This window comes from Oryza brachyantha, chromosome 8 (genome assembly GCF_000231095.2).
Source record: "Oryza brachyantha chromosome 8, ObraRS2, whole genome shotgun sequence".
Taxonomy (NCBI): Eukaryota; Viridiplantae; Streptophyta; class Magnoliopsida; order Poales; family Poaceae; genus Oryza; species Oryza brachyantha.
Genome location: NC_023170.2, coordinates 15,000,975 through 15,027,871, shown reverse-complemented (window position 1 = coordinate 15,027,871; position 26,897 = coordinate 15,000,975). Strand labels below are relative to the sequence as shown.

At 38.0% G+C, this 26,897-nt stretch overlaps 3 protein-coding genes across 6 annotated transcripts; 2 read left to right on the top strand and 1 right to left on the bottom strand.

Moving 5' to 3' along the window:
- The first annotated feature begins 4,270 nt into the window (after positions 1–4,270).
- Positions 4,271–7,189, top strand: LOC102717457 (serine/arginine-rich splicing factor SC35). The gene is made up of 8 exons (XM_006659456.3): positions 4,271–4,447; positions 4,545–4,623; positions 4,745–4,824; positions 4,920–4,986; positions 5,858–5,929; positions 6,239–6,562; positions 6,639–6,816; positions 6,914–7,189. The coding sequence occupies exons 1-8, from the start codon at positions 4,372–4,374 to the stop codon at positions 6,917–6,919; spliced, it is 882 nt and encodes a 293-aa protein (XP_006659519.1). The 5' UTR covers positions 4,271–4,371; the 3' UTR covers positions 6,920–7,189.
- A 1,536-nt stretch (positions 7,190–8,725) lies between these two features.
- LOC102705459 (copper-transporting ATPase PAA1, chloroplastic) lies at positions 8,726–16,824 on the bottom strand. 3 transcript variants are annotated; one of them, XM_040526779.1, is made up of 17 exons: positions 16,200–16,823; positions 15,803–15,856; positions 15,540–15,693; positions 15,275–15,349; positions 14,876–15,153; positions 14,425–14,655; positions 14,051–14,149; positions 13,784–13,933; positions 12,955–13,101; positions 12,342–12,392; positions 12,096–12,268; positions 11,688–11,820; positions 11,382–11,479; positions 10,903–11,140; positions 10,049–10,252; positions 9,796–9,876; positions 8,726–9,509 (listed from the first exon to the last, which is right to left on the bottom strand). In XM_040526779.1, exons 1-17 carry the CDS (start codon positions 16,671–16,673, stop codon positions 9,249–9,251), a joined length of 2,901 nt encoding a protein of 966 aa, XP_040382713.1. In that variant the 5' UTR covers positions 16,674–16,823; the 3' UTR covers positions 8,726–9,248. The 3 variants fall into 3 exon arrangements, with proteins under 3 accessions (XP_040382713.1, XP_015696014.2, XP_015696016.1); XM_015840528.2 differs by lacking the exon at positions 9,796–9,876 and having other exon boundaries at positions 16,200–16,824; XM_015840530.1 differs by lacking the exon at positions 16,200–16,823 and having other exon boundaries at positions 15,794–15,851.
- A 1,882-nt stretch (positions 16,825–18,706) lies between these two features.
- LOC102717177 (haloacid dehalogenase-like hydrolase domain-containing protein At4g39970) lies at positions 18,707–23,188 on the top strand. 2 transcript variants are annotated; one of them, XM_040527019.1, is made up of 13 exons: positions 18,707–19,253; positions 19,825–19,918; positions 20,110–20,154; positions 20,275–20,325; positions 20,932–21,006; positions 21,081–21,114; positions 21,662–21,717; positions 21,812–21,871; positions 21,945–22,004; positions 22,076–22,122; positions 22,188–22,292; positions 22,431–22,574; positions 22,665–23,188. In XM_040527019.1, exons 1-11 carry the CDS (start codon positions 18,841–18,843, stop codon positions 22,234–22,236), a joined length of 984 nt encoding a protein of 327 aa, XP_040382953.1. In that variant the 5' UTR covers positions 18,707–18,840; the 3' UTR covers positions 22,237–22,292; positions 22,431–22,574; positions 22,665–23,188. The 2 variants fall into 2 exon arrangements, with proteins under 2 accessions (XP_040382953.1, XP_006659518.2); XM_006659455.3 differs by having other exon boundaries at positions 22,389–22,574.
- The last annotated feature ends 3,709 nt before the right edge of the window (positions 23,189–26,897 follow it).

Genomic DNA, 26,897 nt, shown 5'->3' with positions numbered 1-26,897 from the left:
ATATTTCTATTTGTACAATTTTTAAAATATGACAAGTGATCAGATATGCGACAAAAGGTCAGTTGTGTCATCGATCTGTTAGAAACCGGACGTAGTTGAGACTACGATGCTTAATATATACCGTGCTTCTTTACTGGATCAAATTTACCGTTTTTGTCAGTACTGAACAAAGATGAGATGCAACCGGCTAGTCCTGAAGTAACTAATTAAACAGAGAACAGATTACTGTTGCAGTGATTACCTGGCATGTAGCAATGCATGACAGATTAAATGCCTAGGGTTTAAATATAGAAATCATTTTGTGCATTTTGCAATTATCAGTTTGAGAGTAGATTCTAAATTACTGTCAGACTCGATTCCCTTTCTGCTGAATTTTTGAGCATGACATGACATAATAAAAGCAGATGCTTTCTTTCTCTCTTTGTGTTCGTTGCTGTTGGCGACCGAACCTCCTACTCTTGAGACAATTAGGTTTGAGAAGATTTTACATGTCCCACAAAAGCTTTAGACAAAAAAAATAAAAGAGATTAAGTAAACTACACTCCATATATAGTAGACACATATAATTAACAAATAATCCAGACGTTCCTTTTTCTCTCCCTTTTTTGCAGGTGAGCAGGTATGAGTTGATTCGCTCAATAATCACGGCTTGATGCATGATGCAGCCGAATCATGTGGTTACACGTGCATGTATCTGTATCAAACTGCCCACGTACTGTAACTAACATCTGAAATGTTGTAAAAGAACACATGAGATGACATGGCTCATTGTGTGAACCGATCGATCTACTTTCATGTTAAGGAAGTTTATAGAAAAATATAATAATATTTTTAATTAAATAATATATGTCATTATATTTTTTATAAACTTGATGAAAATAAGGTTTGGCCAATAGTCAGTTATCTCCTTCGGGAGGAGCCTATACGTGTTCCTCATTCATGTTGAGTCATCGTTAGTCCTCTTTGGCCCATGTTGCAGTGCACATCTAGATTTAGCAAGAGATAGGAGTGGTTGTTCCACTAAGGAAAAAAAAAGGATATTTGTTATAGGATTGCATTGAGTAATCACAATGGAACAAAAATAGAATCTAAAGTATTATCTAGATCAGAGTTATCAAGTTCCCCCAAAAGAAAAAAACTAAAAGAATGCATGTTGAACTCCTAATGAGATATTCATTCGTTGATCGACTAGTTAATCAGAGTACTATGAACCTATATACGATGCTCTCATAGTATCACATAGGATCGAGTGATCACATGGAAAGAGAGGTCAGAGGAGGATGAATTATATTTTATAGCAATTATAATAAATAATGTATGCGGTCTTTGAAAATACCTCATCACATTTGTGCTTACGTAAAGAAGAGAGAGTGGAGAATAATATATTATATATTTATAGCTAGATGCAATACATGCTCAAAAACACTATGCACCTGTCTTTTGAATTTATAGCCAGATAGAATTATAGATCGTAGCTAGTCACCTCTGTTACAAAACTTCGCTCTGTCTTTTGAATTTTGAATCTCAATGTGTAGTAAGCAGTTCTCTTTCTTTTCCCGAGTCAGGACAAAATAAAAAGCCAATTAAAATCACATTATAACATAAAAAGTAAATTATAAATGGTTTACGATATGAAATCGAGGGAGTAGCTGGGTGGCTGCAATGCCATGAGACGTGGAGTTGGTCGTGGCTGATATAACGACAGCTCAGGGAAAGAAAGCATGGTAGCACAGTATGCACTGGAAAGAGAGACACTTTCATTCAGACTGAACCATCTGAGATATAGTAGCGCTCTCGTATGTTCCTAATCCCTGCCTGTCCCATGTAACTTAATTGGTTAGACTCTGACAGGTCATATAGAGATGATATATCACCAGCTGATGGCCTGAAGATAGAGGGCTCAGGTATGAATAAAAGATTATAATAAGAACACAAATATAATAGATGATTACAAAATCAACACACTAAAATATAGGAATGCTCATTGGAAATATAATATAATATAATATAATATAATATAATATAATATAATATAATATAATATAATATAATATAATATAATATAATATAATATAGGGAAAACAAGAACCGAATAAGATATGGATTGAAAGTGAATTTTCTACTATGTTGAAACTCTTACTATTTTTTCTTCAAAACTACATGCATTAAGCTATTCCTTGTAGATCTCATAGGAAATCATTTGTTTCAAAGGACGAAGTAAGAAAAAGAAATTTTATAGAATTTAAAATCTTTTCAAAGTTCGTTCACAAATCATTTGTTTCAAAAGGGAAAATGACAAGTCCGGAGCTCCTACACATGGCACTGTGCAACCCAGCTTGCTGTTCTGTCCTGTAGGATTATCCCTTTCTTGAGATGTCTTAGGTTATCGTCTTTTAAGTCTAAATAGTCTAACCATACAGTTGACACAATTGACGGTGATGTCTCGGCACACAATTGACGGTGATGTCTCGGCTTTGACCATAGGAAGCATTTAAATTAACTACTTTTAACGAATAAATAGTACATTGTATTTAGTGTATAATATATTTTAGGGCTATATAATAGTTTTAAATATTTATAAACTCATTGCTAAAATAGGACCTGTCCAACGTAAGACATAAATAATACCTAGCTATAAGTATTTAGAAATAAAGAGGGTATTTTTATGACGGTCATCTAGGAGAAGTGGTAGGTATTAATGAGATTGAGATTCTCTGATATTACTGTGCCTCTGACAGAGTGGCTGACACGTAGGACTCCACTGTTTTCTATTGGCTTACATGTTAGCTACCAAGTTAGAAAGAAGTTATGTTCATATGAATGAATTAAATAGAATATGTGTCTGCTACCTAGTATTATGCCAGCGTGTAGCTTTAGCTTATATGGAAACATTTCCTCAAACACACAAGCTTTCCAACCATACACACCAACCAACAAATATCATGAAAAATTCTTTTAAAAATACATATACTAAAAATTAGAGAGTATAAATATGTCAAAATTTTGTTTTATCTCTATGTATAATAAAGTTTAAACGAGATTGTATATATAATTGTAATACTATTGCAATAACATGTATAATTTTTCTAGTATTATTTGTTAGCATTAATCATTTCAGTAATATCACAAGTTTTTCAGAACTTTTGGTGATATTTGTTAGTTGGTTTGCACAAAATATAAGTTTCCATAAATTTGCATGAAATGCAAGTCCGAGGCGATGGCTCCAACTTAGGATGGCATGATTACAAACCTTCTGCGCCATAAGACACACTGTATGATTTTTCTTTGACTTATATAGACAATTAAATATAATTATAATATACTTATATTTATATTTTAAAGTATTTAAATGCATTTTCTGTCGAAAGTTGTACACCTAATCCGACGATGATGGGCTGGAATTTCAGTCGATCCAAAGGAGGCCTCCTGGTTCAGAATTTTATTTATTTATATAAATGTTCTTTTTAAGAAATATAAAAACATATCTTCAATTCCAACCTTTGCAGTAATATACTCTTAACGCTCTCTAGGAGCGTTTATAAAATACAGTCTCCTAAAGGCGGTAAATATGACGTGGCAGTGTACAAGAAAAAAAATTGCATTTGAGCCTCCTAAAGCCCTCCTAGATGGCCGGAATGGTCTAAACGCAAAATTTCTCCTATAATTTGGTACATATTGGTTCTATAAAATTTAAACATGCCATATGAAGTCAAGTTGTATATTAAAATTTAAAGCTTGACTAGATCTAGAACATTGTAGTTGACAAAGTTTTCATCTAAAATTATTTATAGGTCTAAATATTCGTTCCAAAACCTCAAATATATTTTTATAAAATATTAGATCTATGTTACAAACACCTCTGTTGGGGATAAGTTATATACCAAACTTGTAAATCTCGATAAGATCTATAATTTGTTAGCTGATCTTTTTCATACAAAATTATTTGTGTAGTTAAATAGTATTAATAAATCGTACTAGTGAAAAATATCATTCAAAAATATTTATTTTTGTATTTAGGCCGTTCAGTGGGCTCCTTGATGCTATGAAAACTATCTTTCTATATCACAAAGCTAAGAGCAAAAAGATAATAGCACGTGTGCAGTAAAAGGAAAATTCAGGGGAAAAAATTTAAAATAAGAAAAAGAGGAGAAAAGGGTACCAAATAGAAAAATTTGCGCTCCCAGTGATAAATTTTGAAAGTCATACGAAATTCGTGTCAAATTCTGAAACTGCTGCGAATTCAGTGTTAAATTCTGAAAATTCTCCTCTCGCCCGACTCGACTCGACTCGACTCCGCCGCTCCAACGCCTGCGCGGCGCCGGACCCTAAACCCTAGACCTCCGCGGCGGCGGCGCCGGGCGGGGGTTCGCCATGTCGCACTTCGGGAGGTCGGGGCCGCCGGACATCCGCGACACCTTCTCGCTCCTCGTCCTCAACATCAGCTTCCGTGAGTGAAACCTAGCCCTAGCCCGAATCGCGCTAAGCCGGGCCGCCGGGCCTCTCGTCGCCTCCCTTGTAACGGTGCTTCTTCCGCCGCTTCGCAGGTACCACGGCGGACGACCTCTTCCCGCTCTTCGACCGCTACGGCAAGGTCGTCGACGTCTTCATCCCGAGGGATCGGAGGTGAGGGGCCGCGCGGCCGTGAGCGTGTTTTCTTTGTCCTTTTTGGGGAAGGGGGGGGGGGGTGGTGTTTGTTCTGTTCATGGTCGCCTGGATGTTTGCTCAAATTATTGCCACCCTTAAGGACTGGGGACTCGAGGGGATTCGCGTTCGTGCGGTACAAGTACGCTGATGAGGCGCAGAAGGCTATAGACCGGCTTGATGGTGCGTAGCCCTTGTTCTAATCCTTCTCATGTTTTTTTGGGGGTTCGGTTCTTAATTTCCGTTAATTGAGTCTGTTATTTTTCCGCTCTGTTCAGGGCGTAATGTGGATGGGAGGAACATCATGGTGCAGTTTGCCAAGTATGGGCCCAATGCGGAGCCAATGTGAGTTGGGTTGCTCATTCAATCTAATGTGATGCCAATTTCTAGTTATATTTGTGCGTCAATATGTGGTTATTGCTCGAACATCGCAGCCATGTTATTTCTACTGCTTGTTTGGTTTGTTGTTAATGGATATTGATTTAATGTGGCAAGCAGCAATATTGGATCATTGGATGTTGGAATGCTATGTTAATAGGGAACATTTATTGGATTGTTAATTCTTAATGGAGTTTTTACTTGTTGTTTTCTGTAGTATGGAGTTTGTCTCCTATTTTAACCATCTATAAAAAAGTTAATTTTCTTCTATACAAATTAGATTGACGAGACAGCCTAACACTGAATGTTTTCTGGAAATTATCTTGAAGATACTGTGTTCAAGAGAATCCAACAAGAACTGGGGGAGTAGAAAAGTCTGCTTCTCTCTTTAAATTAGTGAATGCATTAAACTGAAACAGATCGATTAACCAAAAACTTGTCACAAAGATCTTGCGCAGTGGAACACTAACATTGTTTAGTCTCAGTTTGTTTGTGAGGGTAGTGAGGAAAAGAAAGAAACTTCTCTCAATTTCCGTAAGCACACTTGCTAAATTGTTAAACGGGGCATTTTTTACAAAAAACCTAAAAGTTTCTTAAAAATCATGTTAATTCATTTTTCAACTTTGAAATAGCTAATACATAATTTATCATTCACTAAAGAATAGCTGTGATGTGCATGGACTTTCTAACCATGCAATTATGATACATATCACTTCTTTGCATTCTTATATTCATCTATATAAATTTGTAAGACACATTTGTTTTGTTCTGATTATCTACTTATGTAAATGAAGTTGTCATGTCTTCCGTTTTGTTTATGTTTTTCCAATTTCTGTAGACGAAAAGGAAGGATCATTGAAGAGGTTGAGAAATCACAGGATAGGTCAAGAAGCCGTAGCCCAAGGCGAAGGTGAAGACGTTAATTCCTTGTACATTAGTTTTGCATACAGAGAACTTGCTTTTTTAAAATAAAAAACTTACATATATTTATATGTTGGCTTCAATGGCCTAGAGACTCTAGGCAGGTTCCTATTTTGCATTATGAAATATGGGCATCTGCCCTCTTTCTCAAAGATTACTTGTTTGCAATAGTGTTGCTACATTTATTATTGCAGAGCAACTTAGTTTGGTATAACTACGTAAGCAGTGATTTTGTTTGATCTGGTTTCAACAAATTTTAGTAGTCCAGGTAATTTATGTTATTTATTCTTTCAAGCAGACACAGAGATGACCACAGAGATAGAGAACGCAGGGGACGAAGTCGCAGCAGAAGCCGAGAAAGGCATGGCCGTGACAGGGATAGGGACTATCGTCGTCATAGCAGAAGCAGAAGCAGAAGCCAAAGCCAAAGCTTAAGCCCGGTTGACAAGAGTCGTCGTAGAGGAAGGGATGATGATAAGCACAGGAGCAAGAGCAGGAGTAGGAGCATGAGTAAGAGCAGGAGCAGGAGTAGGAGCAGAAGCAAAAGCAGGAGCAGGAGTAAGAGCAGGAGCAAAAGCAGGAGCAGAAGCAGAAGCAGGAGTCAGAGCCGCTCACATCATAGGTGCTTCACCGCTTTATGCTAATCTATTACTTGGTAATTGAGTTTTGTGTAACGATAATTTGATGTCCTCTGTTAGTGCATCGCCTACTCGGCACAGTGCTAGCCCTCCTCGAAAGAGATCGCCACCACTCAGGAGCCCTGTTGACAATGGAAGCCCTGAAAAACAGACAAATGGAAAAGGTTCACCTCCTTCACGCAGTGTCTCACCATCACCTCAGCGCGCTGGATCCCGTAGCCCTGGTAGTGATGACAAGGTAAGTTTGAGACTTAGCAGCTGGTTATAGGGTAATGTTCTTCCTCTGCATGTGTTATGTACCCATTTAACTTCTGGAAACTAAAATTTGTTTTCAGGACTAAGGCTTGTTGATCCAGTGACGCTTAAGAAGAGTTTTCATAAGTTTGGTGGAGCATGACTGAAGCACTATCCAAGGGTGCTAGTTCTTCACGGTTTCTAGATTATGTTTCCTGGTATTGTCAGAACTATGTCGTTGGTTTGTATTTCACCTCTATTGTACCTTATCTTGATACTGTCGTATTAACTTGTTAAAACATTTGTCATTTTCTAGTTATCTGTTCGTGAGACGGGTTGCTGTTTACTAGTAGAATGATATTGCACGGGATCGCCAATGATGGATGTTCTTGCTATTAGTCTTTGTTGTTGGTGTGATGCCCGCCGCCATGGTGCAGCTGATGATTGTGCTGATGGTGCTGATGCGGTCTATAGGCAGGCCTGGATGTTGAAACTGATGTTATTCACTGCTGATACAGGTTCTTCAATTGTTTTTGCTCAAAATGTTCCAATCAAAATCATGAAATTCCATATGGATCACATGACAGGTAGGAATTTCCTTGCACAACAATGCCTTGCTGCTTCTCAATGTACTTATTCCACATTTTCCTCTTTGTCAACCTGCGGTTCTTCTCTGGCCATGCTGTTGAGCAACAAGATCTGCAGGCATTGTTTAGTGTACTGCTGATGAAGAGAAGTGACATTAACCAGTAGCGTGGAGGATCCTTGGTCTACTCTGAATCTGACTATTGATGTTTGTTTGCTTTCCTGCCTTGCATTGGGAAGTTTGTACAGATTTACTCGTATATACTTAGTTAATAATGACTTAAGTTCCGAACAATAGAAGTACCAGATCTGAATTGAACATTCTGATGGGATAATAAAATTAAAATAAACTGATTCGAGCAATTAACTGCCGATCTCCAATAGGTATCTATAAAGGTATACTATATAATTTTTATAATTTTTTAATAGAAGAGATAAAAACTATTTATTAATCGAGAGATAGTCTCTTGTATATATTTTAATGTCAAGTGAGAATGAATTATGAGGTCATTTGTACTCTGAGTTATTTGCTAAAAACTAAACCATTGAAGAAGTTATCTTTTAGAATATATCTAGAATACTTATGTTATCTCTATTGTTAAAGGTGGCCTTACGCCGCAGCCGTCAATTTTGAGGTCGTTGGGCGTTTGAGTCTACTGCTATGTCAGCGAAATGAAAGCATCCATCACATTTTGGAGACACATTTAACAAGGATTAAAAAAATTAAAGTGCTTATAGTATTAGAGAGTGGATAGGGAAGAGATATTGAAGAGATAAAACATCTTACATAAATAGGTGAGAGGATAAATTAACTTATTTTGGGATAAAATTTGAACTCAAAATCTTTACCGTGAGGGTTGTTGGCCTGCAAGTTTGCTTGCAGTCTGATTTACTTGCAAGTTCTAACCATTGTTCGTGGACGGTTTGTCGCCATAGAGATGTTTAAATACATGATAACCTCCCTGCTATCCAGCATCGATAAGACTTTCTAGGTTTATCTAGATTTATTCATTTATTCATATATATAGTTTATATATATATATCTAGATAAGACCAATAAGTCTTATAATGCGAAACTGAAACTAAGGTAATAAAAAGAAAAGACGATAACTTCGAGAGCAGCAAAAGTGACAATCGCACTTTCCTCGTGTGTGAATTGGACTGAGAACGGCCAGAAAACTGTTCAAATTCACCGGATATATTTCTCACAAAAATGATAAAGCTATAAACGATCGATATCGGTACTGCCACAAGACCAGAAAATATTAACGGATTTTTCAAAATAGAGCCTGAGAAATAATGTATCACAAGAACAGATAAGTCAGCCATTTAAGTAATATCATATCTAAATACATCAATAATGAAGATTCATAGAAACACTATAGTATCAACACTAACATATAAGAGTTATGGTTAAATCTATTTTAATAGATTGTCAGTGCTATAAAACAATTTCGTCATAAAATCTTACTATGACGGTATACCGTTAAAACAGTCAGAGAAAACCCTCTGCGATATCGTCTATTCCATTTCTGGACAATGCAGAAGTAGAATAAAACAGGTGACCCGAAAGGAAAACAATAGCCAGTATGGTCTGTACATGTATTTGTAAATAAACAAACAAAAAAAAAACATCTCAACTCCCCTAACCCTTGCTTTATCGGCCTGATGAGATGTTCCTATATTTAAATCCAGTTACGGCCAACTACTATGTATCCTCTGCGACGCATATCACTAATTTTAAATCCAGTTACGAGCCAATTACTACGTATCCTCTGCGACGCATGTTACTAATTTGAACTCACGCCGGACTTGAAGAAATGCACATGCTAAGATACTTAAAACATTTAATTAGGTGCTCCATTTTGGTGGATAAGTTTTATGTGACCCGCCAGTGTCATCAGGTAAGACGTCAGAAGTGGAAATGTGTGGCTTATTACTGGCCTCATGATGATGGATTGGTTGCTGCCGTGAACTCAACCTCATCCTCAAAAGCAGAGAGTTGGCCATTACGCCAACCGAACTAAAACCCATTAGAGCTCCAGCTATCGACGGGGTCAGCACCGTCCCTGTAACCGGCAGCAATGCTCCAGCAGCGATGGGTAGTCCAACCTGCAAAGTACTCGATTTTATGAGGTGATGCAAGAAGAGCATAAAACAGATCCAATTTCATAACTTCATAAGTTGCTTTCTCGAAATCCAGGCCCAGCCTACACAACTAGTTGATAACTACCTACCTACACCACACAATTTGCGCATTTTGCTGAATGCATTGTTGAACTTCATATTCATCATTTGTATTATACAAAAACGATGAAAACTAGTAAGGAAACAATCAATTTTCAAGCCTAATTTGTTCAGCGGAAAAGAGAAGACAAGTTAAGAAAGGGAACCATACAATGTTGTACAGAAAAGCCCACCAAAGATTTTGCTTCACTGTCCTCATGGTCAATTTACTCAATTCTAAAGCATCAGCAAGCTGCATGATAAGAAGACCACCGGAGCATTTTTTTATTCAGGAAAAGAAGAGATTAAATTGACATAGAAAAAGTAGAACTTAAATGAGTCTGGCTGCAATATCAAGAATATAAAACAGTGGATTTGTCATGCTTAAGAAACCGTAAATTTCAAACCATTGAAAATGAAATTACCTGAGATAATCTATTACCCATCAGGACAACTGAAGACACATCACTAGCTGCGCCAACACCTCCACCCATTGCAATGCCAACATCAGCTGAAGCTAGTGCTGCAGCATCATTGATGCCATCACCAACCATGGCAACTAGCTTGTGCTCTTTCTGAAGTTCAGATATGAACCTCTTCTTCTCCTGTGGTTTAACTTCAGCAATAACCTGATACACATTCAGTTGCATAAACAAAATAAATGAAACATAACAAATCATAATGGATGAACATATCCTTGTTGTGATTCAATTGATTTCATTCAAATATATTCCTATGTTCAAATATTTGAGAGCCTAGGGCGACACATTGTCCCGTGATTAGTAAATAGGCTGTCCTTTCATATTTTACAACCAGATCAGTTGTAGAGGTATCAGGTTTGATCTGCATCTGTTATCTGTGAATCGTGTTTTCCATTTAATGAAAAGGGTACCCTATGTGAAACTGAACACCAGCCATAGTTAAAAAGTTAAGACATATATGAAATAGTTCCTACCTATAAAACTACATGTGGGATAAATGAATGAGCGACAAGTCATATTCTCTGGTAAATAATAGGTAGTAACTTCTGAAGAACTAGTCATCTAAAAGATTCATAGGAAAGATCAACAGTGCAATCTTCTAAGATCACAGAAATCGTGTACATGGTTCCAGATGGCAGCAGAAGAGATAGCTAGCATCACTTAACATGTTCATTCCAGTATTTTGGCATGCCATACATATTATGGAATTCTACTTTACAGGAGCAAAATGGATAAATAATGCATTCACATGAGTGAAATTGCCACATCAGCAGGGCCAATAATAATGTTGATATTACCTTATCTGTCTGGATACCAACAAGTGAAGCTACATTCATAGCAGCACTTTTCCTGTCCCCAGACAACATATACACGCTAATCCCTTGCTTAGATAGGGTATCAATAATTTGACGAGAATCTTCTCTCAGCTTATCCTCGAAACAAATAAGACCAGCTAGAGTACCATCGACAGCTACATATGCAACAGACTGACCAAAATTTTCTGCATCAGCATATGGATTGTGAAGAGCGCCATGCCTGAAACAATTTGGTAGTGAGCAGAGTTCCTTGGTGTGATATGTACATCATTAAGAACTAGTGGAACGGAGCAGAAAATAGTCGTCAGGCTCTGAATCGCTGTAGTACTAGAACTAAGAAAATAGTTGTAACTCAAGACAGAACAGATAGTGCGAAGAGCAGACGAGTGAAGTTGGTAAATTTATTATCAGAAGGACAACGCATATTCATCGCAACTGCACAGTAAATAATTCACATGTACCTCCTGATCCAATCAAGTGTTCCGACTGAAACCTGTTTCCCGTCAATGGTCGCCACAGCACCAGACCCAGGTTCTTCCATGAAGGATCCATCTTCTGCCTGTAAATGCATACATTCCAAAGAATGAACACATAAGAATGGCAAAATTTGCAACCCTGATAGGAAATAGTAGTGCAGTGCAACCGAAATGTTAATTAGACGATCTCACTTCATAAAAACAAAAGACATGTAAATTTTGAATATTTAATTTGTTTAGTTCATATTTCAGATCATTTTAGCTCAGGTAGTACACTTTTGCTGTGATTACCTGCAGATGGAGGCAATTGGCAACCTGGGCAGCTTCCATGATAGCCTTTCCAAGCGGGTGGGTTGTATTTGATTCTACACCTGCTGCCAAACTCAGAATCTCACCTTCTGTCCATCCATTGTTCCAGGAATCCCTGGCGAAGGAAATATGGTTTATCAACAGAAATATCTCGTAAATAGATTTCACTACCAGACCTGAGGTTGCATTACATACATAGGCAACATAAGGTTAAAAAGAACAAATCATCCAGGCAAAATACAATGCATGTTGCTTATCCTACTCTCTGATATTTGCAAAGAATTTTAATCAAATGGGAAACAAAATTTATAACCTAATGAAACTTTTATTATATTCCATCCAAGAGATTGAAGAATTGAACATGAATTAAAGTACATAAGAACACTTAACTTTGTATCTTCATCTCCCTCTCTATGAGAAGCTATTACTTTAGTCACTACAGGTTTCCCAATTGTTAAAGTCCCAGTCTTGTCAAATACAATGGCATCAACTTCTGAGAATTTCTCTAAAATATCTCCACCACGCAAAAGTAGTCCTTTTGTTGCACCTAATGAAGTCCCGACCTGGAAACATATACCCAAATAATTATGGACGGACTATTTACTCAGGCAAAAGGTCAAAGCCTTTGTTCCATACCAGTACAGCAGTGGGTGTCGCGAGTCCAAGGGCACATGGGCAAGCAATTACCTGCAGATGAAGATAAAATTAGTAGCAGTTTTGAGGTAGGGTTCATCACTTACAAAATTATACTGAAACAATGAGTAAAAAATGGAACTAACATTTTCTTCCTAAAGTGAAAACTATGGCACATCGCAGGTAAGGGATAATCAAATAACATAAATGGAAATTATAATTTAACATTCAAAATAGATGTATGTTTGCTGGGACTTCTGACAGTTGTACCTATACTGATACCTGACTATTCTACTAGAATTTCTTAATGTTAGTGAAAACAAAAGAATGATGCATCCACTATACCCTTGATCTTATTTTCATTTACAAGAAACTAAACACTAAATCCTTAAAAAGAATCATAAATAATACCTATAAAACAGCCTTTCTTCATGCACAATATTAAAATTCACACAAAATGACTGCATTCGGCACTGCAGATTTTTTCCCAGTACAACCTCGTTTTGATAGGACAATTTGAATTTATCCATATACTAGCTTTAAAAAAATATTTAGCCTTCATTTAAACAACATTGTCAGAGTAGAAGTGATAATTAATTTGTTCCTCGTATCATACCAGAACACTACAAGAAAGTTGCAATGCCAAAGACATTGCGCTTCCATGCTGGAGAGCAGCAGGTACAAGTTGTGAACCAAAAATACTCCAGAATGTATAAGTAGCAGCAGAAAGGGCCATAACTCCATATGTAAAGTTTCCAGCAACCTGTGGTGATTTTTTTTTAAAAAAAAGACAATTAATCATAGAGTAGTTGATGCATTGTATGGTGCAGTGAAATCTGATGGTCATAAACCTATCCACTGGAAAACACCAAAAGTATCATTATTCATCCACAATGGATTCCCACGATACAGTACAGGAAAACACAAATACCACAAGAAATAAACACACTAATAAGCTAACAGATAATGGAATCGATATTTACTTTTATCAAGAACCTGACACACTTGATATAACACTAAATGTCTGAACCAAGTTACAATTTGAACATAACTACAAACTCGTGAACATGTGAACTAACATTCTAAGTAGCAAGTGCATAAAAGGATCATATGCTTACTTAACACACTTAAAATAACTAAAAACTGTATTTAGATCTTACTTATTGAAAATAAAAAAATTGTAGAGTGGCATATTCCATAATTCTTGTGGGTAGCTTCTATATGGTCCCATGCTATTTAGATAACCCATATTCCATATATTCTTATCCACTTCGCATAGAGGATTCAAACGGAAAACCAATGGAATTATCTCTATGATTTTACGAATGTGTGCAGAATTGTGATGGATAGCACAGTATAAAGCATAATTCAGAATTATATAAGATAATAAAATTAATTACTAGCTTCCAGAGATACTCAGTTTCTGCACGCAAAGATGTCAATACCTTGTCAGCTAATCGTTGAACTGGGGCTTCCCTTGCCTGTGCTTCTTCCACTAAACGAAGTATGTCAGACATGGCAGTCTCACCACCGGGTCTTCTAACTTCAACAGTGAGTTTACCATTTAAGTTAATGCTTCCTGCTGACACTTCTGTCTAAAAAAGGAAGCAAGGGAACATCATTACACAGCACACACAATAGATACTAATGCTTAGTTAGATGTGGCCGATATATCCGCAATAAGGAATTATTAGGTGGTCATAGAAACTAACCCCTGCTATCTTTGTTACAGGCATAGGTTCACCTGTCAAACTTGACTCATCAACTGTACTCCGTCCAGATTTGACAACACCATCTGCTGGAACACGATCCTAGACAATGCATCATTTAGCAATGGTCACACTAAGAATAGCATGAGACCATATAGAAGCTACCCACAATGGACTTTACCATATAACAAATTTCTATTGATTATTTGTGCTGAAATTCACCTGTATTTACTGTTAGCATACAAGGAAATTACTAGCAATAACATATAACAGAAAAAAAAAGTACGTAGAATCGAAACAATCACCCGTGAACATTGCACATCATGGCATAGGCAGAACTAAGGTATAGTATGTGCGAGAGAGTGCTAAGTACTCACCCCAGGCAGCACTACAATATAGTCGCCAACAGCAAGGGTATCACATGGGACCTCAGTGAATGACGACTGCTCAGCATCATTATCCACCATTAGGCGTGCTTTTGACGGAAGAATATTGAGCAAACCAGTCATATCACTGGTAGCTTTTAGTTTAGCCCTCTGTTCAAGGTTCTTCCCAAGAAGAACAAAAGCTATTAACATTACCGGTTCCTCAAAAAATGTCTTCCACCCCTGCAAAGAAAATCAAATTGTACAACAAACTATTATGGCATACCACATGTACCTAGATTAAATTAACATGCATAAAATAGAGCAGGTGCAAATGAATTGAAACATTTACAATTTTTATCAAAGGATATACTATTCAAGTAGAAAAGCAACACTTCTTTTTTGATGTGTATTGATATCATGTGTACGCTAGATGCATTTCAGTAAAGAAAGTAGGATCTACCAGCTTTGGTATGAAGGCTGCAATTGAACTGACAGCAAAGGATGACAGAGCACCTAGACCGACCAATGTATTCATGTTGGGAGATCCCTTTAATAGACTATTTACTCCATCAAGAATTAATCTTCGACCAGGACCAATAAATGTAAATATTGATAGAGACAAATGAAACCCAGTGGAATGCAACAGGTGCATCAATGGTACATTAACTCCAAAGAGGTGAGAAATGTGTCCAAGCAGGCAAACAGCACATAATGCCCAAGATACAGCAAGTTCTTGACCTAGAAAAGAAATCAATGTGTTGTAAAATACGAATCTGCCACATTGTCATCATAAAAAAGTCTTGAACTCTAACAAAGATCATAAGATTTATGGATAATTATTTCAAAATTTTAATTTTACCACTTTGTTTCAGTTGTTGAAGTTTTTCATCCATCTTTCTTTCAAAAACCACTTGTGAACTCACTTTTGAAGAATCTGCAGGTACAATAGATGTTTACATCAGACTGAAGATAATGACAGTGTGTTTATTTATTTATTTTGTGAGAGGGGATTTCAGATTTAAACATAAGAAAGTAGAACAGAGAACGACAGTACTTCATTAGTACAAATCACATATGCAACGTGAGCAGCACTATTTATTCTCATAAACTATAACAAAGTATACCTCGAAGATTGGATTTGTAACCACGCGTTGTCAACTGGTCGGCAAGCTTCTCACCCAATTGCAGCTTCCAGTTTTTCACATCTTTGTCTTCTGGCACCGCCCACACGACTGCCATCTCAGTGGCAAGATTAACAGTTGCAGACCGCACTTGGGGCTAAAAAACAATACAACATACACGTTTACAAACACAACTATCAAGCTAGTAACACCGCACCAAAAGTTTTAGATGTGGGACAGAGGCAAGCTGATTTAACTTATTTCACCTCACTCTCCAAAATGCGCTTGACGCTTGCTGCACATCCACCACATGACATCCCCTGCAATCAACCAACCAAACAGCTCAATATTAATGACTAGGATTATGTGGTAACCAGCAGTTCATAACAAACATTAACCCCGCAACTGCGACAGTGTAAGAAGAACGCAGTGCAACTTTGGTACGGATATTTGCGTAAAATTGGATTTGATAATGCTATAGCACCCTATCCTGATCATTCTGTACTGTGAAAGTATGAAACTATGGTGCAGATCACATTCAGTAGAACCTAAGTTTTAATTGAGCAGCTCTAGATAGAGAAGGCCATGTCCAATTCATCCATCGTATTTTTTGACTAGCAAGTGAGTAGTGTACTTCTATCAGACAGGATTGAACGGACAAACCCCAACATCAAGGATTATGACATCAGCCTCCTGGCCGGAAGCTTCCTCCGCCACTGCCGTTCCCTGCGAAGCTCGTGGACGCCTCCACCCGTCGCCGCCCCCACCACCGCCCTCATCGCCATTTCCCGCACCGCCGGCGCCGCCGCTTGGAGGACCGTTGGACGCAACGGACGAGGCCGAGACGCTAGCGAACCAGCGGTGAGGCTCCGCGCCGCCCGCGCGCGGGGCCGAGCCACGGAGCGCGAGGCGCGCGAGCGAGAGTAGCAGGAGATCGCCAGGGACGGCGAGCCGCCGCAGCGCGGAGGCGGCGAAGGGAGAGCGTCGGGCAGGCGCCGCCGCCGCAGGGAGACACCCGCTGCCGCCGCCGCCGCCGCGTCGGGGGAGGAGGTAGTGGCGCGGGGAGGCGAGGAAGGAGGGCTTGGAGCGGGAGGAGACGGCCTTGGAGAGCGCGAGGAGGGGCGCGGCCGGGTCCATCCCTCCTCCCGAAGCTTCTAGAAGGATCGAGCGGCGGCGGCGGCGGCGGCGTGCAGCATGACACACTCGCCGGCTGCGGTGGCGTCGCGTGGCGGTGCGCGAGGATGATGGGGGTTTTGAAGGGTAGCGGCCGTACCGGTGGATTGGGTTGGCCTCTCTCTCGCCCTTTTTGGCTTTTGGGTTGGTGCGCACAGCGGCGCAAGCGTGCAACACCACTAGAAAAAGAGCACAGCACTGACACGGCTCTTGCCGTTCGTTTGGCATAGTTATAAATACCAACTTTAACTTAAGCCGTGCCAAATGATATATTCTACCGCCTTCGTCCCATAATAATTTTATTTTTCGTTTTTCCGTGTCCAACGTTTGACCATTGGTCTTATTTGAAATTTTTTTACGATTAATATTTTTATTATTACTAGATGATAAAATATGAATAGTATTTTATATGTGACTAATTTTTTTAGGTTTTTGCATAAATTTTTTAAATAAAACGAATGATCAAACGTTAGACACGGAAAAACGAAAAATGAAGTTATTATAGGACGGAGATAGTATTTTTTATAGCGGAGTTAATAGAATTGTTTTTAAAAAATAGTATACATTGGTAGTGTTAGGTTTTTAATGTTCCATAACTTTACTCTTATGTTGTCATGTTGATGTAATTACATAAAACTATCATTCATAACCCATAAAATAATAATGTTATTTACCCTAAAAAAATAATAATGTAATATTATCAACATACTCATATCCTCTATTTTAGAAAATCTGGAGCTAAACAACTCATATTTCAGAGAGTGTAGAGCTAGAAGTTGATGTTTAGAGACTTACTACGATGTCATGAATATATGTGTAACTATTTATTTTATTTAAATAATATATAACTATCGTTTATTTTATAAAATTTATAAATAAAAATATCTATATATTAAAATATTTTTTAAATAAGACATACCATCCAACTTTTTTTAAACATCAACCGCGTCAAACGTAGTATATCTGCCACTCAGTGCAGTACCTTTCTCTTTGACGTAGCTTCGTGACTTTCTCTTCGACATTGTGCTGTCTACTTTGAATTTTAGTCATGGATTAATATAAATCTAAAAGGAATTAGAAACTACTCCGACGATTTTTTTACTTTAACTATTAATCATCATGTGAGAATAATGTTAATCAAGTTATCATTGAATAAACAATTATAATATAAGTTACAACTTTTTTATTTAAAACAACACATTTTTCAAATATTATTAATCAAAATTACATCTTGAAGCCTACATAAATATTATCCGTTGAAGTACAGATTTGGAACGGAGTAAGCATGTTATCAACCAAAATGATTACTCTTTCGTTTTGTAGTTATATATTGGATCGTTTACTATATTTACGTAATTATTTAATTTATTGTTACAACTAATACGGCTGTGAAAAAGTCGTAAATCTACTCTTGATTTAAAGGTGTTTTAGAAAGGTTGGATGACAATAATGTTAGGGAGTGAACTAGACCGTTTGTCTTTCACAAACTATTTCCTATAAAAATCTAATGAAATTTGTGTGTTCCGATAAAAATTAGCAGAGTTGGTTAATAAAGTCTAAAGTGGTGATGGGTGATAATCTATACATATAAAAGTGGTGATGGGGGATAATCTATCCCTCATCCCACCACCTACTTAATTTCTAAAGAAAAAAAATAATTACGAAAGCTAAGTTCATATATTGATAATAAATATACGTAACAATTAAGATTTGACACATGAAAAAAAAAAGATAATAGCATGTTAATATTGTTTCAAATATTATTTTTGCAACACAAGTAATCTGCTGGTTTATAAAAACGAAGCGAGAAAATACTAATAATGAAGCATTTAATTTATGTTGTGAGTCGTTTAAAAGCTAATTCCAAATTCCGAATAATAGGAGTAGACTACAATATGAAAACTTAAAATCAACTAAAGTTAAGTTTCAAAAATTCTAGCCTAGCAATGACCGATAATAAGCTAATAAATAAATAAAGCAGTGAACACGAGAGGTGGATTCAGCATTTCATATCTGCTGCGTTTCCCTCCTCTCAAACACGATAAGAAACAGACGAAGGCGAAAAGCTCAAGAGCGCTCGCTAGATAAGCGCTCATCCTCGAGCCAGTCGCGCCGATCGCCTCCGCCTCCGATGGCTTCTTCCACCTCCCTCCTCCCCACCACCGCCGCCGCGGCGGCGGCGGCGGCTGCTTCTGCTCGCCGCACCCCGTCCGCGTCCGGCCACCGCCGCTCCTCCCCTTCCGCGCTCCATTTCCTCCCGCACCGCCTCGGCCTGCGCCACCGCCGCGCGCCTTTCCGGCACGTCGTCGTGTCCGCCTCGGCGGCTTCTTCCTCCTCCTCGGCGACGTCGCTCGACGCCCTCATCTTCGACTGCGACGGCGTCATCCTGGAGTCGGAGCACCTCCACCGGCAGGCCTACAACGACGCCTTCGCGCACTTCGGGGTGAGCTGCGACCCCGCGGCCGCCGGGACGCTGTACTGGGACGAGGCCTTCTACGACGACCTCCAGAATCGGATCGGCGGCGGGAAGCCCAAGATGCGGTGGTACGTGCTTGCGTGAGCGACACTTGGCCGGTGCTCTGGGAACCTGATCCCCATGCTAATTTGGGATGATCCTTAAGTAGAACAACAATTCAACAAATAAACTCAATGGCGTCAAGGGAATCTCTACTTGCTTGTGACTTAGCATGACGATTTCTTGGTATCCGGCGATCAGCGTGCACCCTGATGTGCCCCCCGCAGCTCGCCGCTGGTTTGTCCAAGCTTGTGCTTTGTTGTGCCCTCTGCCTGTTCGATACTTTGCCTAAGCAAACGCACTGGAACAGTGGTTGCTGCCAATGTTGCAAGGCATACGCGCTGCTTTGCACAAGCATGATTCATGCTGTGCAGCTGCATATGAATGCTCCTACAACGGAGGCATGCCATTGGTACATTGAAGTAGAATACAGTTGCGCATTACATTGGCATGCATGCAGATGATAATATGGGTATGTTGATCTGGCAGAAATAGCTTGAGTGCACGGCAATGCATTTTTAGCACATAAAGGAATTTCTGCATTCACACGCTGCAAGGTTTTAGACTTCCAAGGCTTGATTGTGACATTGGATTTGGTAGGTATTTTGGGGAGAATGGGTGGCCTTCTTCAAATATCTTTGAGACACCACCTTCAAGTGACTCTGATAAGGAGAAGCTAGTTGACATCGTCCAGGCATGCGTTTTCTTGTGTCTTTGATACCATATCAAATAATGTAGTTATTTAATTCAATTTTCCTGGCAGAAGTAAGCACGACACATTTATAATTTAGGGTAATTTTACCATCCTCGAGAAGTTGTTATGTCTAGTTTGTCCGTGAAACATTTGCTCAATAATTATAACTTCAAAAACCACTTATTTTGCAGGACTGGAAAACAGAAAGATACAAAGATATACTAAAATCTGGAACTGTAAGTGCAATGTCTGCTTGAATATTGTGAACATATTTTCATACTAATAGATGAATATAAATAGTAGTAAGAAACTATCCACTCATCATCTCATACTGATCTTATGTTCTGTATTGCTAGGTGAAACCAAGACCTGGCGTTTTGCAACTGATGGATGAAGTAAAGGGTGCGGTAATGCTCCCTCTAGTCGCAAATAAAAGAAGCATGTTATACTAGAACGTGTTCATTCAGACTGTTAAATTTGACCAAATAGTTCTAAAAAGAGTTGACCAAATATATTCTCCAAGATATGTAGTTTGGATATACTAAAACAGCATGGATTAAGTTTCCTATGAAAAGTAGTTTCATATCCTAAGAACTATTTAACACATGTATACTTAAAAAAACTCGACCGTCAGGGAAAGACCGCCCCCATGTCTTTTCAATCTAAAAGAAACCTCAGCCGCAGCCAGCCAAGAAGGGCATCAATCCTGGCCCCTTGACACGCAGATCCAGCCTCATGGTTTGGACCTTAACACCATGCTTTGGGCCCTGCCACCATAGGTCATTTCTTCACACATGTTTTAACTAAGAGGCAGTCTTTTTGAAACTAGCCAACTCTGAAAACTTGCTCCCGAGGGGAGTTGAACCCATGAGCTGGTAGGTGCTACTAGAGGGGCTGCAAGCCTGCAACCACTAGGCTACATACCCGTTTGCACCACATGTATACTTGGATGTACTTAGTTTATTACATGAACCTGAAGTTTTCAGGATTTGATTTTGATTATAATGGTATAGGGTATCAAGCTAGCTGTTTGCTCTGCTGCGACTAAAAGTTCAGTGATTCTGTGCCTTGAAAGCCTTATTGGACTTGTAAGTTAACATTGACTATTTTCATATTTGTTTTATTTCCTTAGTCGTAGTTACATTTCTTGGTTTCTTTACAGGAACGGTTTAATGGCCTCGATTGCTTCCTTGCTGGTATGGTTTTTGTTGTTTCTGCATTCTTCTCTGTAGTTTACGTTTATTATTTTTATGTTCATGTGTTTGCATTCATTCTTTTAGAAATGATCCTACAACAATCACCATAATGAAGAAGGTGCCTAGGTTTCTGTCTTGGTGAAACTAATTTTGGAACTAATATTGTATTACTTTACTTCAACAAAATGTTATACTGGATACATTATATAAAGATGTGATGAACATGTCGATATGAAAAGGTTTACAAAAGGCAAGAGATGCATATTTTTTATATGTATAACATAATAACATAAATATAAACAACTGTCAAATTTTAAAAAGATATGTTTAAGGGTAGTCCAAAGTGAAACTTGGATAATGGAAGGTGGCCAAAAGTGCAATTTACTCTTCAAAAATGAAGAAAATATAGTCTTGCATATTAGCAAATTCTGGAAAGTGTACAGATATGCTTTCATCTGAATTCGTATGAGGGATTTGGATTTGACAGTTGGCTATTTTTTCAGATATCTTAATGATATCATGACATTTACATTCTTAAATCTTGCAGGTGATGATGTTAAACTAAAGAAGCCTGATCCATCAATATATATTACGGCAGCAAAGGTGATGAAAACAGCTCTAGAAGATATTGTCTATTTTTTTCATGATCTTCTCAAATTTAGAGAGATCTGATGGAATAATTTATTGTTGTCCCCAGAAATTAGGTGTGCAAAGCCAGAATTGCCTTGTAGTCGAGGACAGTGTTATTGGACTACAAGTAGGTCTTCTGAGTGTTTATTTAACCAATCAATTTAGTTCTTTTGAAGACGAGATGTTTCTATTGTTGATAGGCAGCGAAAGGAGCAGGAATGTCGTGTATAATAACATATACTCCTTCAACTGCTAACCAAGTAAGATTTGAGCTTTGTTTAAGTTCTTCTCTTTGAAAGCACCATATGCTGATTTGATGACTTCTGCATAGGATTTCACGGATGCAATTGCGACCTATCCTGATCTCAGTAATGTGAGGTAGGTAATGATTTGTCAATGGCGTTTTCTAATCATGTGTAACTTATAGGTGCTAATCTTTACAGCCTTGAAGACCTCAAGTTGTTGCTCCAAAAATCTCTTGTCACTGGATAGCAAAGCACTTTTGTCCAAACATAATAGATTAATTTATATACGCATTTCTATCCACAGTAAGTTATTTTTCTTTTCGGCTATCCATTCTCTCTCTCCTTTTAGGCTAATTGTTATGTCCTAAACACCTTTCCCTATCTGAAAAATATATGCAGAAGTTCAGGTCTAGACTGAAGCTAGAATATATCTTGTTTCAGCCTACTGGTATCTTCAAGATCGACCAAATGTTGGAGAACGAATATATGCCAATACATTCTTTGAGAATTTCTATATGGTACTGTAAAAAGAAGGAAAATGCTACTAATCACAAAAAAATACCAAAATTGCCAGTGGAACAGCAGGTAAAAACAAGCAGGCATTTACTCATTTAATAGACCGGTTTGTGTTGGGTAAATAAACAAACTATAATTTGACTATTTGATATTCTACAGATAGTGTTGTACACATGGAAACTCTTGGTATGATGTTGACAAACTGCTGGAAACCATTGTCAGGAAGGGAAGTACATCTGTTGGAATATATAGTTGTAAAGAAAACATGTTCTTTTGTTGCTTATATATGCAGCAAATTCTGCTCATTTTTACCTCTTTTACTAGAACTGAACTTGTTGCAGTAATTTAACTCCAATCTCTTCATTTAACCCTGGATTCCTTTGGTACTTGCCTCCTTGCTGCGCATCTCGTTTGATGATGATGTGAATACGTGACGGAATGTCTCCAAAGGAAGCTTTGTGCTTCTCTTCACTATCAGATAGATTTGGCATGGTGCCAAAAGCCAAGAAAATCCATTTGTTTCGGATAGGCTTGTAGCTAGTCAAGTACTACTATGTTATGTTCACCACTTAGAAGTCCATCATAGTGTAGAGTACAGGAGAGAACTAAAGTGTCATCGTCGTCCTGAGTCCTGAAGTCCTTCAATTCAATCCATGAATAATGCGTACATATGCTTGGAAATATATGACCTCAACGACGATTTGACATTTTTCTTGCTTGATTGACCATATTTAATCACATTTGCCGTTGCTCGCCGGACTTCCATTCTGTCCATGAATAATGCGTAAATACGCTTGGAAAAATACGGCCTCAACGATGATTTATCACATTTTTCTTGATTGATTGACCATTCGCCGTTGCTCGCCTGGCAATCCCATATTTTCCACACGATTTTCGCCTATAAAATGCATGGCAAACCAGGCCCCCTTTTTTTGTGTATTTACTCGTGCTCGCTTCACTTTCTTCTGGGTAGATTGAATACATTGAAACCGGCCATGGCAATGAGCAGAATGAGCTCCATGCTATTGCTGTTGGTGATGGGCCTAGTGCTTGGGACGGCCTCCCTTGCCACGGCAGCATCTGGAATCGCCACCTTCTACACTCAGTACACACGTAAACTTCACTGACACCCTTCCGAAATAACTTTATTTTCCGCTCATCAATCATCACACACATATACTAATAAAAAATTTTTTTAAAAAAGACTAATATGCTCTTCACTTTATCAAATCTACGTGCAATTATTTCCTACTTTATCTATTCTCAGTGTATTTATTTATTGTTGTCATAAACTCCAATATGATGATTATTTAGAAATAAACTTGTTTTGAGACAAAATAGAATGGATAAAAATAATCTTATTTTGGGACATGTGTAGTACTTGCTAGTAGTAATTAATTAATTAAGCTGGATTTTTGCTTAACATGCTTCATAACAACATAAACTTAAATCTGACTAATTAACACCAAAATTCTAGTAATTAAAGTGCTTTTTACTTCATTGCTTTGAGTTTTTACCATAGAAGAAGCATTTTTACTTAAAAGAATTGTTGAACCAATGGCGTCGATCTAATCCACTCTGTTTGCTGACGACGCGTGCTGTGCTGCACAGCGTCGGCGTGCTACGGGAACAAGGGCATGGGAAAGATGGTCGCGGCGGCGAACGACAGGTTGTATAACAACGGCGCGGTGTGCGGGCGGTGCTACGCCGTGAGTGCACCGGCGCGGCCGGCGGCGGCGGAGGCAACCCCTGCACCGGCGCCAGTGTCACCATCAAGATGGTCGACAACTGCGCGAGCAAGGACGGGTGCACCAGCACCATCGACCTCTCCAGGGAGGCCTTCGCCAAGATCGCCAACCTCGACGCCGGCATCATCAAGATCAGCTACAACCCGACGTAAGTACTATTAATTACCTCCGTGGCACCGTTCTTTTCTACGTAGGCCATGTTTAGTTCCAAAAAATTTCCACGTTTACTTAAAAAAACTAGGATATTAGAAAATAATCTAATATCAACTAAATAGGTAGAAGTGAGTCTTTGAACCTAGACTGGCTAGCCCACCATCTCGTAGAGCTAGCCAGAAAATCCCTAGGTGTTTCTCGTGTTTACTCGTTATATCAAATCTTTCGACACATGTATAGATCATTAAATATAGTTTTAAAAATATCTAATAGCACAGTTTGAAAAAAATTCGAGACGAACATTTTGAGCCTAATTAGTTCATAATTAGCCATAGATGCTACAGTAAAACTCATGTGCTAATGAAGAATTAATTATGCTTAAAAAAATTATCTCGTGGTTTCCTAACACCATATGTGATTATTTTTTAATTAAACATCGAAATAGGCTTTCAATGTCCGGTCAAACATCCGATGTGACATCTAATCCAAAACTTTTTTTAACTAGTTGGGGAATAGATCATGTCAGACGTTTGACCGGATGTCGAAAGAAGTTTTCGGACACGAAAGAAAAAACAAATTTCACGACCCATGTAGAAACCGCGTGACGAACTTTTGAGCCTAATTAATCCATCTTTAGCGTATATGAGTTACTGTAGCACTTATGGTTAGTCATAGACTAATTAGGCTCAAAAGATCCGTCTCATAATTTCTTCAGTAACTGTGCAATTAGTTTTTTATTTTATTTCGATTTAATGCTCTATTGAAAGAGTCGACGTGATGTTTTTAGGAAAAAAAATTTAAGAACTAAGCAAAGCGAAGCCCTTAGTCTAGCTCTAGCTCTAATACTCTCATGTCTCAATGTTACCTTTTCTAATTATATATTTGAAATATATATATATAAATATAACCATGTGAAAGCATGTTTCATGACAAATCTATCACTGTTATTTTCATGTATTGAAAATCCTTATATTATTCAATCTATTACTCCGTAAATATTTAAAAGTTTGAGGTTTGACCTCACACATTCTTAGGATGTCAACCTTTTGAAACAGAGATAGTGTGGATGCATGGGGCATGGCTGACATACTCAATAGATGACTCTTTTTTATTTTCGTTTTACTCAATAGATGACTCTTTTTGATTTTCGATTACGTGTTTTACCATTTGTATTAGTAAACACATATGCAAACTTGAAAAAAAAGTTATGGTTAAAATACATTCAATAATAAATCAATAAAAATGATAAATATGTAAGTTTCTCAATAAGGCGAATATCAAACATGACTAAAAGTCAACAACGTCATCTATTGAAAACCAAAGGAAATATAATTTTTCATTTTTCTCTGTTACAAATTTGTTTTTTTTTTTGGCTCCGGTTTATGGAAACAGGTCTTCTTTAGAACGCATGATTGAAAGTTTGTCAGAATTATTTTCAATTTTCGTGAAGGTTCTGTACATGAATGTGGCACATGATTCTGTTTTTCAGGGGTTGCCCGTGGAGGTCCGGAGTTGAGACTGCCCTACATATAATGTTCCTGGCCAATTAAACAATGTAATAATTTAGGGGTTAAGTTAACCCTCACAGTTATACCATCATGAAATAAATACGTTGCTTAAAGTTGAGATGCAGGGGTGATGGTATGAGTTTTCAGGCAAAAAAAAGTCAAATGATATATTTGCAAACGAAAAATAATTTATAAATAATACGTATTCTTGGAGCAACTGCTCTAGTTTTTTCATGCTATCTCCACTAGCTTTAGCCGGGAGCAGCTGCACCGTGGAGTTTGTGGAGCAAATAATTCTATTTGGCAAGCACCATAGCTTAAGAAAGGTTAAGTATGCCCCTCAATAGTGTTTGTTGTATGTTTTGATGTATGCATAAATTATGTACGTGATTATTTTTTTACCGGTTACGATATGATGTAAAATATTATAGTTGGATTTTAGATCCACCATATGACCTTGCTCATTCTCTTTGTCTTCCATATTTAAGGTCTATTTGGCACTCCTATGCTCCACTAGCTTCATCCAGGAGTAGCTCTATTGAGAAGTTTGTAGAGCTAGTGGTTCTATTTGTCACGCAACATAGCTCTAGCCATAGAAACATAAGATTTATCTGACAAAGGTCAGGTATACCCCTGATTAATAATTGGTGTCTGTTCTGCTGTACGTGGAACTCGTGTAAGCGACGTAATATTATGTAGAATATTATAAGATTTATAATACGATGTATATTAATATAAATGCATTTAAAATTAAAAAACATTTTTTGGTCAAATAAATCCATATGTTTGCCCCTATGAATTAATCCATACATTTGAGAAATTTTGACAAGTCACACTTTGAGGTATTCCTAGGAATGAAGAATTTTCCATAGATTATTTACCATAATTATGTTGATCATGTAAAAATGCCCGTGTTTCAAAAGAGTCCATATTCTAGTTGTAGACAGTTTGCACACACGCGTCATGGTGAGGCCGAGCTCGGG